The 12,065-nt window shown below is 46.0% G+C and overlaps 1 protein-coding gene across 2 annotated transcripts in view; it reads left to right on the forward strand.

Annotated features, from left to right (window-relative positions):
- Nucleotides 1-12,065, forward strand: part of DMAP1 (DNA methyltransferase 1 associated protein 1) — a 69,227-nt gene that overhangs the window by 14,858 nt on the left and 42,304 nt on the right. For both annotated transcript variants that reach the window (XM_030188725.1, XM_030188726.1), the window contains exons 4-6: nt 756-951; nt 9,340-9,498; nt 10,836-11,003. In XM_030188725.1, the coding sequence (XP_030044585.1) occupies nt 756-951; nt 9,340-9,498; nt 10,836-11,003 (523 nt within the window). The remainder of the gene's footprint in view (nt 1-755; nt 952-9,339; nt 9,499-10,835; nt 11,004-12,065) is intronic.

A 12,065-nucleotide genomic window follows, 5' to 3' on the forward strand; every position in this document is an offset into this window, starting at 1 on the left:
GTCGTAGGCAGCGCTTCACAATTGAACAAGAAGAAAAGACAGTCCCTGCTCAAAAGAGCTTACAATCTAAATCAGGACAGACAGACAGGACAAATAAGGGATAAAGGTAGGACAGACAGAAGGACACATAGGGAAAGGGACTATTGAAGAGAGGAAGACAAGATAAAGGTTACGAGCAGGTGACAAGTTAGGAATTAAAAGCGGCGTCAAACAGGTAGGCCTTTAGCCCGGATTTGAAGGTGGCCAGGGATGGAGCTTGATGTAATGGCTCAGGGAGTCTATTCCAGGCATAAGGTGCGGCGAGATAAAAGGAACGGAGTCTGGAGTTAGCGATGGAGGAGAAGGGTGCAATTAGGAGAGATTTGCCTAGTGAACGGAGTTCCTGGGAAGGAGTGTAGGGAGGGTGGAGAGGTAGTGAGGGGCAGCAGAGTGAATGCACTTATAGTTTAATAAGAGGAGCTTGAACTGTATACGGAAACGGATAGGTAGAGTGCTGCAGGCAGAGTAAGCTTATTCTAAGTTGCTCTTCTGCATTCAGTGTCCTTTAGTATTGATGCAAATTTAATCTAGAACTCACTGCTTTGTAGCAAACATTAAAGCCCTTTTTTCGATGCTGTTTTTTCTTTCCCTACTTGGTGTTTCTTTTGTAAAACAGGCTTTAGTTTTGGTAACAACAGTAAAGGTGAGAGTGTCTGTTTATTTGGGAGAAGTCATGTTCTGAGCGTACTTACCGTCACCCTGTGTTTCTTCCCCAGGGATGCTCCGCCTTTGCTGCCCAGTGACACCACACAAGGTTACCGCACAGTGAAGGCCAAGCTGGGCTGTAAGAGAGTCCGGCCCTGGAAATGGATGCCCTTCACTAATCCGGCCAGGAAGGATGGTGCCATGTTCTACCACTGGCGGCGAGCAGCTGAGGAGGGCAAGGACTATCCCTTTGCCAGGTTCAATAAAGTAAGTTGGGAAGCACTAGTTACCACTATGATTGTTGCAAGCATTCTGTGACCTCCTGTTCCTCTACCCCCCCCCCCCCCCCCCCCCCAGGCTTGGATTATAGTATGTTTACATTTTTTTTAACATCTTTTCTTCATGTGTTCTTTGTTTCATAAAGCTTTTAGCTATTTTTTTAATCCTCTTCTACTAATCAGTAAGTCTAAGCATGATCTGAAAAATGGCCCCAGCAGACTAAATGGCCTCATCCCCTGCATATCAAATTAGTGACACTAAGGAAATGGTAAGAGGTATGTCTAGTATAAGTGCTGTCTTGTTTCTACTACTACTACTACTACTATTTAGCATTTCTATAGCGCTACAAGGCATAAGCAGCGCTGCACAAACATAGAAGAAAGACAGTCCCTGCTCAAAGAGCTTACAATCTAATAGACAAAAAATAAAGTAAGCAAATCAATTAATGTGTACAGGAAGGAGGAGAGGAGGGTAGTTGGAGGCAAGTGGTTACGAGGCAAAAGCAATGTTAAAGAGGTGGGCTTTCAGTCTAGATTTAAAGGTGGCCAAGGATGGGGCAAGACATAGGGGCTCAGGAAGTTTATTCCAGGCGTAGGGTGCAGCGAGACAGAAGGCGCGAAGTCTGGAGTTGGCAGTAGTGGAGAAGGGAACAGATAAGAAGGATTTATCCATGGAGCGGAGTGCACGGGAAGGGGTGTAGGGAAGGACGAGTGTGGAGAGATACTGGGGAGCAGCAGAGTGAATACATTTATAGGTTAGTAGAAGAAGTTTGAACAGGATGCGAAAACGGATAGGGAGCCAGTGAAGGGTCTTGAGGAGAGGGGTAGTATGAGTAAAGCGACCCTGGCGGAAGATGAGACGGGCAGCAGAGTTTTGAACCGACTGGAGAGGGGAGAGGTGACTAAGTGGGAGGCCAGCAAGAAGCAGATTGCAGTAGTCTAAACGAGAGGTGACAAGGGTGTGGATGAGGGTTTTGGTAGAGTGCTCGGAAAGAAAGGGGCGGATTTTACGGATGTTGTAAAGAAAGAAACGACAGGTCTTGGCAATCTGCTGGATATGAGCAGAGAAGGAGAGAGAAGAGTCAAAGATGACCCCAAGGTTTCGAGCTGAGGAGACAGGGAGAATGAGAGAGCCATCAACAGAAGTAGAAAACGGGGGGAGCGGGGAGGTGGGTTTGGGGGGGAAAATGTTTCCTATTATTTACATGACATACATGAAAGAGTTGAGCTCTATTGTAATCCTGAAGGAGGAGTAACCCCTAAATCCTAAGAGATGTTTTCTTGTCTCACCTCTAAGTTTATGATATAGTCTCTGACCATGGTGCTTTCGTATTCTTTAAAACTGTATCTCCTTTGCAAGAGCGATCAAAACCATGTTACAGTGTGCTTCCCCATCTCCAGGGGAAAGTGTCCAGATGTCTTCCTCGTTTTCTTCTTGTGATCTGGCATTCTCATTCTTCTCCCTCTTTGTAGCCCCAGTACTCATGACCCTCTCTCCTGATCACCAGATCGGTCCTGTTAGCAGGGACAAGAAGAGGCAGTCTGGATTAACCCTCCTTGCATATATCAGCCCAGATCTAGGGATTGTTGCGGGAATACTGTTTTATCAGCTCATAATTTCTGATCCTCGCAGAGTGGAAGTTTGCCAGGTGCCCTTGGCCTGGATTGGCCGCTGTTGTGGACAGGATGCTGGGCTCGATGGGTCCTTGGTCTTTTCCCAGTGTGGCATTACTTATGTACTTATGAACATAAGAGTAGCCATACTAGGTCAGATCAATGGTCCATCTAGCCCGGTATCCTGTTTTTCAAACAGGGGCCAAGCCAGGTCACAAGTACCTGACAGAAACCCAAATCGTGACAACACTCAATACTACAAATCCCAGGGCAAGCAGTTGCTTCCCATGTCTGCCTCAATAGCAGACTATGGACTTTTCCTCCAGGAATTTGTCCAAACCTTTTTTTAAACCCAGATACTGGGGTTCCTGATGCTCTTTAGCCTCTGTGTCATTGTTAGTAGTAGGTGTCTTCGTTCTTAGTGAGCCCTGCTTATAGGACAGCCCCTAGGTTTGGGGTAAGAGTAGTAGTAGGTGGCCTTTTCTAAGCTCAGATAAGTGTCTCCCATTGGGGTTGGGATCTGAAAAGGCCTGAACTGATCAGATTGTCATGGATATTCCTCTAGCCCAGGGGTTCTTTCACCCTCTGCTTCACCTGATGGGGTAAACCCCATGCAAACAGTCCAAATTCAGGCAGACTGTTTCTTTATTCCCCATTTTGATATATCGCAATTCAGATTTGATCAAAATGGTATATGCACTGCAGCAAATAAGGACAATGTAAAGGAAGAAAGAAAAAGTGCAGTGCCAGAGCCCACCCTGCTAGTCACCGAGTGCCCACTCAAAGAAATTAGTTTTTAAACTAGCCAGCAAAAGAGCAAGTAGGGCCTGCAGGGTATTGAAAGAACTCCAATATGAAATTGTTGACCTGCCATTAAAATTGTCTGTAGTACCTGAAGAATGAAGGACAGCAGTTCAGTAGTAGCAGCATTGTATAAAAAGTGTTTTTTAAACCAACGGCATGTATGTACATGTAAAGTGCCATATTTTACTCTGCAGTGAACTTCCTTTTGCCTCCGAAATATTAAGGATCCTGAAGGAGTATGCAGAAGTCCATATTTATACAGTATAATGAGGCATATGTCCTAGATTACAGATAGCCCTTAACTTTCTTTTTGAGCATAAGTGGACTTCCTTCTGTCAGTGCAAGACAGAGAGGTAAGTACAGTTGCCCACTCAGTCACCCTCCAAAGCGAGACATGTCCTTTTCAAGTCTGCCTGGCACCTGCCCCCTTGAAATCGGTGCCTTCTCTGGGTATACATGTGAACGTAGCAGTTTTTCTACAAGCTTCAGGCCTGGTTGGATTTTACAGTGCCTTGGGACTCAGGAATACTTCTGCTGAATAAACTAGTTCCGGTCGCACTTTTGTGGCTGTAATGTTTAATTCAACATTGTTTCAGTGCAGCACATGTTACCTTGGTGGCTGCCTGGAAATTGGAATTGGTACCACCTGCCTTTAATCATCACGAACATATCTAAATCTCCACTACCCAAGTTGCAAAGGACTTAAATACAAATCGACTTACGCATCCAGTTTCTCCTTTATAAGCACACAACTGTGGAACGCACTACCGAAAGCCGTGAAAACAACACATGGCTATTTAAACTTCCGGAAATCACTAAAAACTAACTTGTTCCATAAGGCATACCCTACCGATCCAACTTAAATGCTCAAACTCCTCAACACATCAAAACCAAAGAACGTAACGGTCAAAACACAATCCTTCCGCATTATGACACCCTAACGAGACAACAATCTTACCACATCATCAGTTTGTATTTGTTCACACCGGAGTCTGCGAACGCCTCTCCGGTACTATGTAAGCCACATTGAACCTGCAAATAGGTGGGAAAATGTGGGATACAAATGCAATAAATAAAATAAATAAATGGATTACAGGGCTTTGGTATATCGCTGATATGGAGAAGCTCTCGGTTCAGAACAATAAGACGCTGGCTAAGTGGACTGTGTTTGGGAGCTGTTTCTTATCATTGCTCCTAGAACAAATTGCTATGCAGCTTTGGTTTCTATCTTTTGCTACTTGATCTAGTGGATTGGGAAGGGAGTTACTTTTACTACTTTATATTCTTCCCCTTTTTGAAAATTAGAGGTTGCTGTTTGTGATTTTATATTTCAGAAGCATATTGTTTGGTATTCTTTATATACTGTTTCTTCCGATTGTAGTTTCTTCTGTTTACCTGTATTGTAGGTTTAATCTACTATAATAAAACGCAGCCTCAACGTTCTGAGGACACTGACGTCACTGAAGTCACTCACACACCGGTTCGTGGTTTCATGGTGGTGAAGCCACCACAACATCTTCATGCCCCGCCCTCGCGTCACACGTGATGACGTCGAGGGCGGAACATGAAAACAAATTTACGCACGGGGAGCAGTGTTTCCCTACTCCTCCCCTTCCAACAAATCCCAGCCGCCGCTGACGTGCACATGAACCCCGCCCCTTTCGCCACATAGCCCCGCCCACGGTAGCACACGCTTAACCTCACCAACCTCCCTCCCTCCCTGTCACCTCCCCTCCCCTTACGCGTGTCTCCCTGGTGGTCTAGAGGTACCTGTTCCGTCGGCCCAGGAAAGAAAGAGCCCCCTCTTTCCTCCCGTAGCGGTGGCTTCCTTGCTGCATGGTGTGGGAGTCCGGCTCTCGGCGTTTCAAAATGGCCGCCGAGAGTTCAAGCTGCCTCACGAGACTGCAACTCTCGGCGGCCATTTTGAAATGCCGAGAGCCGGACTCCCACACCATGCAGCAAGGAAGCCACCGCTACGGGAGGAAAGAGGGGGGCTCTTTCTTTCCTGGGCCGACGGAACAGGTACCGGAAGGGGAAGGGAAGGGAGTCCCGTGCCCGCTAGCGCCCGTTTCATCGGCGCCAGAAACGGGCCATTTTTACTAGTCTTCTAATAAAAATATCTCTAAAAATAAAAATTTAGCGGTTTTTCTAAAACCAGCATTGTGCACATGTAAGTAGTGCCTAACCCTTTTTGCAACTTCCTGAAACTGAGACTCTGGCCACTGTTTAACATATTTATTAATGATCTAAAAATGGGAACGACCCTTGCTGAATTCTTTCACAACAAGGTTCAAAAGATAAACCTTGCTTTTTCTACCTCACCACCTCTCCCTCCACTAGTCCGTTCCCCTCTCTCTCCTTCCCCTCATTCCCTTTCCTCCTTTCCTGAAGTTACTATTGAGGAAACTACACTTCTCCTTTCTTCCTCAAAATGTACCACCTGTTCCTCTGATCCCATTCCCACCCACCTTCTTAATGCCATCTCTTCTGCTCTTATTCCTTTTATCTGTCACATTCTCAACCTCTCACTTTCCACTGCGACTGTCCCTGCTGCCTTTAAACATGCTGTGGTCATACCTCTCCTTAAGAAGCCTTCACTTGACCCTACTTGTCCCTCTAATTACCGACCCATCTCCCTCCTTCCTTTTCTCTCCAAATTACTTGAGCGTGCTGTTCACCGCCGCTGCCTTGATTTTCTCTCCTCACATGCTATTCTTCACCCATTACAATCTGGTTTTCGCCCTCTCCACTCAACCGAAACTGCGCTTACTAAAGTCTCCAATGACCTATTACTGGCTAAATCCAGAGGTCAATATTCCATCCTCATTCTTCTTGATCTTTCCGCTGCTTTTGACACTTTCGATCACAGCATACTTCTCGATACCCTGTCCTCACTTGGATTCCAGGGCTCTGTCCTTTCCTGGTTCTCTTCCTACCTCTCCCTCCGCACCTTTAGTGTTCACTCTGGTGGATCCTCTTCTACTTCTATCCCTCTGCCTGTCGGCGTACCTCAGGGTTCTGTTCTTGGTCCCCTCCTCTTTTCTATCTACACTTCTTCCCTTGGTTCATTAATCTCATCCCATGGCTTTTCCTACCATCTCTATGCTGATGACTCCCAAATCTACCTTTCTACCCCTGATATCTCACCTTGCATCCAAACCAAAGTTTCAGCGTGCTTGTCTGACATTGCTGCCTGGATGTCTCAACGCCACCTGAAATTAAATATGACCAAAACCGAGCTTCTCATTTTCCCCCCCAAACCCACCTCCCCGCTCCCCCCGTTTTCTATTTCTGTTGATGGCTCTCTCATTCTCCCTGTCTCCTTAGCTCGAAACCTTGGGGTCATCTTTGACTCTTCTCTCTCCTTCTCTGCTCATATCCAGCAGACCGCCAAGACCTGTCGTTTCTTTCTTTACAACATCCGTAAAATCCGCCCCTTTCTTTCCGAGCACTCTACCAAAACCCTCATCCACACCTTTGTCACCTCTCATTTAGACTACTGCAATCTGCTTCTTGCTGGCCTCCCACTTAGTCACCTCTCCCCTCTCCAGTCGGTTCAAAACTCTGCTGCCCGTCTCATCTTCCGCCAGGGTCGCTTTACTCATACTACCCCTCTCCTCAAGACCCTTCACTGGCTCCCTATCCGTTTTCACATCCTGTTCAAACTTCTTCTACTAACCTATAAATGTATTCACTCTGCTGCTCCCCAGTATCTCTCCACACTCGTCCTTCCCTACACCCCTTCCCGTGCACTCCGCTCCATGGATAAATCCTTCTTATCTGTTCCCTTCTCCACTACTGCCAACTCCAGACTTTGCGCCTTCTGTCTCGCTGCACCCTACGCCTGGAATAAACTTCCTGAGCCCCTACGTCTTGCCCCATCCTTGGCCACCTTTAAATCTAGACTGAAAGCCCACCTCTTTAACATTGCTTTTGACTCGTAACCACTTGTAACCACTCGCCTCCACCTACCCTCCTCTCTTCCTTCCCGTTCACATTAATTGATTTGATTTGCTTACTTTATTTATTTTTTGTCTATTAGATTGTAAGCTCTTTGAGCAGGGACTGTCTTTCTTCTATGTTTGTGCAGCGCTGCGTATGCCTTGTAGCGCTATAGAAATGTTAAATAGTAGTAGTAGTAGTAATGACACAAAATTATTCAGAGTTGTTAAAATGCATGCGGATCGTGAAGAATTACAGGAAGACCTTAGACAATTGGAAGATGGGTTATCTAAATGGCAGGTGAGATTTAATGTGGACAAATGCAAAGTGATGCACACTGGGAAGAATAATCCAAATCAGTTATGTGATGCAAGGACCCACCCTAGGAGTCAGCACCCAAGAAAAAGATCTAAGTATCATCGTGGACAATACGCTGAAACCTTCTGCCCAGGGTTTGGTGGTGGCCAAAAAAGTGAACACAGTGCTAGGAATTATTAGGAAAGGGATAGAAAATAAGTCAAAGAATATTATAATGCCTGATTATCACTCCACGGTGCAACCTCACCTTGAGTAATGTGTGCTGTTCTGGTGAATTAGAAAAGGTTCAAACAAGGGCGACCAAAATGATTAAGGTGATGGAACTCCTCTCATATGAAGAAAGGCTTAAGAGATTAGGACTCTTCAGGTTGGAAAAGAGATGGCTGAGGGGGGTTTTGATAGAGGTCTACAAAATACTTAGTAGTGTAAAACGGGTAAAAGTGAATCGATTTTACTCTTTGAGAAAGTACGAAGACTAGGGGACACTCAAGGAAGTTACATGGTACTACTTTTAAAACAAAAGGGAGGAAATATGTTTTCACTCAACAAATAGTTAAGCTCTGGAATTTGTTGCCAGAGGATGTAGTATCAGCAGTTTAGTGTATCTGGGTTTAAAAAAAGATTTGGACAAGTTCCTGGAGAAAAAGTCTATATTGAGAGAGACATGGGGAAAGCCACGGCTTGTCCTTGGGATCAGTGACATGAATGTTGTCACTATTTGGGTTTCTGTCAGGTACTTGTGACCTGAATTGGCCGCTGTTGGAAGCAGGATCCTGGGCTAGATGGACCATTGGTCTCAACCAGTATGGCTGTTTTTACGTTGTCTAGATGGTGTCCTTTCCCATGAAAACCCAAGCTGATACCATCTTTAGCAAACCCTGTTTTCTTCTACAATTTTCCCTACTAAAAAAATATATATATGCATTTTATTGAACCTTCCATTTGCTACCATACAACCTCTGTGCCAGCTGTTCCTCCTTTTATGTCCTACTTCCTTCACTAAAATGTCAGCACCTCCTAGGTAACGAGCATGAGGAAACTTTGATACTTATTTTGAAACTTCTTGGCAGGGGCTAAATTCCTTTCCCTGTGATGTGTTGTGTAGAGGCAAATGGACTCTGGTGACTGCCCCAACTTGACATTTCGTCCTTTAGATTGTAAGCTCCTTCGAGCAGGGACTGTCCTTCTTTGTTAAACTGTACAGCGCTGCGTAACCCTAGTAGCGCTCTAGAAATGTTTAGTAGTAGTAGTAGTAGGATCTGGCATTGGTCAGGCTAGATCAGGGGTTCTCATACCAGTCAGGTTTTCAGGATACTCGCAATGAATATGAATGAGAGAGATTTGCATGTCTTACTTCCATTGTATGCATATTTATCTCATGGATATCCTAAAAACCCGAGTGGCTAGGTGTGTCGTAAGGACTGGGATCAGAACCCCTGGGCTAGAGGAGTATCCATGACAATCTGATCAGTTCAGGCCTTTTCAGATATAAAGCCCTGATTTTGTTGACAGAGCTCTCCTGGGGATTTTAAAGTGAGGTGTGGGACAGACACAATCCAGATGTAGTCATTGGCCCTGGAGTAATGTGAATATAGTAATGCCTCACTTTCTGTCCCTTTCCTCTTTTCCTGTCCTCACCTTCTTTTATCCTGCTGACCTCTCCCTTTCTCTCTTTGTCTCCTCCGTGGTGATGCTTCAGACAGTACAGGTGCCTGTGTATTCGGAGCAGGAGTATCAGATGTACCTGCACGACGACGGGTGGACTAAAGCCGAGACAGATCATCTTTTCGACCTGTGCCGACGGTTTGACCTCCGCTTCATTGTCATCCATGACCGCTATGACCATCAGCAGTTTAAGGTGATTCTCCACCACGTGTTACCAGACCTACAAGCAGCGGCTGTGTGCTGGCGAGCTTCGATGACGCATCCTGTGGGTTAGACTGCAGTCATCCCCCCCTTACCTCCTTGCTGGTCAGGATCTTTCTCTTCATCATAGGGCAGAGATGACTCTTGAGTCTGTTCCACTGACAGGGATCTTTGTATAACTAACCCAGATTATCAGTTCTTAACTAAATGTTAACTTAGCCTCTCTCTACTGGTCTTCCCCATACTGTGCAGGATGAAAGGTAATGAACCACAGTAGGAAGCAGACATTCTGCGGCTATTTTTTTTAATTTTTGTTACATTTGTACCCTGCGCTTTCCCACTCATGGCAGGCTCAATGCGGCTTACATGGGGCAATGGAGGGTTAAGTGACTTGCCCAGAGTCACAAGGAGCTGCCTGTGCCTGAAGTGGGAATCGAACTCAGTTCCTCAGGACCAAAGTCCACCACCCTAACCACTAGGCCACTCCTCCACTGTTGCTACTATTTGAGATTCTACCTGGAATGTTGTTATTCCACTAGCAACATTCCATGTAGAAGTCAGCCCTTGCAGATCACACATGTGGCCGCGCAGGCTTCTGCTTCTGTGAGTCTGACGTGCAGGACGTCAGACTCACAGAAACAGAAGCCTGCGCAGCCTTCTACATGGAATGTTGCTAGTGGAATAGCAACATTCCATGTAGAATCTCCAATAGTAGCAACATTCCATGTAGAATCTCCAATAGTATCTATTTTATTTTTGTTACATTTGTACCCTGCGCTTTCCCACTCATGGCAGGCTCAATGCGGCTTACATGGGGCAATGGAGGGTTAAGTGACTTGCCCAGAGTCACAAGGAGCTGCCTGGGCCTGAAGTGGGAATCGAACTCAGTTCCTCAGTTCCCCAGGACCAAAGTCCACCACCCTAACCACTAGGCCACTCCACTCCCCTGCTACCCCTGCTACTTTGTAAAATTGTCACCTGTATGACAAAGTGGGGCCAGTCTGTAGGCCTAGTGAATGCCACATGGTAGTATCACCCGCTTGCAGACCTAGTCAGTGCCATGTGATGAGATACTGTGGTAGAGGTCAATCAGCTGTAGTCATTGTCATGTGGCAGGATAGCATGGTAAAGGTCAGCCAGCTTCAGGCCTAGTCAGTGCCCCATAAGTGTGGCATGGCAGTGCCCTCCTGCTTGCAGTATCTGAGATCATCCAGCCACTCTGTGCTTCATAAGCAGGGTGGAAAGTAGGGGATCTTGCTGTTTTACTGGCTGTGGGGTACAGTACCTTTCTAAGCATTTGTCCTGCACTCTGTTTTGTGCTCTGTGTAGAAAAGATCAACAGAAGATCTGAAGGAACGCTATTATGGTATCTGTTCCAAGTTATCCAACATCAGGGCCGCTCCTGGCACAGACTTGAAGTTGCTTGTGTTTGATGCTGGGCATGAGCGACGCAGGAAGGAGCAGCTGGAACGACTGTACAACAGGACCCCAGAGCAGGTAATCCGCTGGATCTATAGGGTTTCCTGATTTGAGGGAGGAACCGCTCAGACCTAAATTTAGGTGGATAGTATGTCAAGTGAAAGTGTGCCACAGGATGCCAGAGCAGGCAAGATAATAGATGAAAGGGGGAGGGGTCTCTGGCTGAGGGGAGGTAATGCTGAAATGGCTCTGTTGGGGAAGGGGTGGGTACATGAAGCTGTTGTTTTTCACCATTACAATGTGCTTAACCAGCTTCCCAGGTTAGGGGTGACATAACTGTGAAGTGCAAATTTCAAAGTGACTAAGCCAGATAAGATGATGTGTCTGGAAATGGCTTTCCTCTGCCCCCTGAAACCATGCATTCACTTCACAGCTTGTATATTCCGAGCTGGGGTAAAAAGAGGCATCCCTGCAGGTGTGCTCGGATCAGGGCAAGACAAGCACATGTAGCTATTTTGCTCTCTTGATCACTTGCACAAGTATCAGGTGCATCTTATATGGGGATTTTATTAAACACATTTGAGGCAGGTAGTTTTCCAAGGGAAACGCCACTGGGTGATTTCTTGGTGAGCACCAGAAGGAGGCTGTGAAAGGCCTGGGGGGGGGGGGGGGGGGGCGGTTAATGAATGGGGCAGTGGGCTCTCCTTCTCTGGAGGCGTTAGGTTATATAAACGGGCTGGTTTAAGGTTCTTGATTTTTTAACAGCTTCTGTCTCAAGTCATGTTTTATTTCCAAGAGTAAATCAAGAGCTTTGATGCACAAGTGGGTTGATTAGGGTTCTACATTTTTATGTCCAGTAGAGTCCTACAGAGCGAAAACCACCGACTTTTTATGAGGGTAATTTTATAGCATAGAAACGCAGAAAATGATGGCAGATCCCTACCTTCCACTATATCCCCCCTTCTCCCGTAGAGATCCTGTGTGCTTGTCCTACACATTTTTAAATTTAAATAGTCTTGATTTCTACCACCTCCACTTGGGAGGCTGTTCCATGTATCCACCACTCTTTCTATAAAGAAGTATTTCCTTAGGTTACTCCTGTTTATCCCTTTTCACCTTCTTCCTCTGCCCCCTCATTCC

The sequence above is a fragment of the Microcaecilia unicolor genome, unplaced genomic scaffold (genome assembly GCF_901765095.1).
Source record: "Microcaecilia unicolor unplaced genomic scaffold, aMicUni1.1, whole genome shotgun sequence".
In the NCBI taxonomy this organism is placed as follows: Eukaryota; Metazoa; Chordata; class Amphibia; order Gymnophiona; family Siphonopidae; genus Microcaecilia; species Microcaecilia unicolor.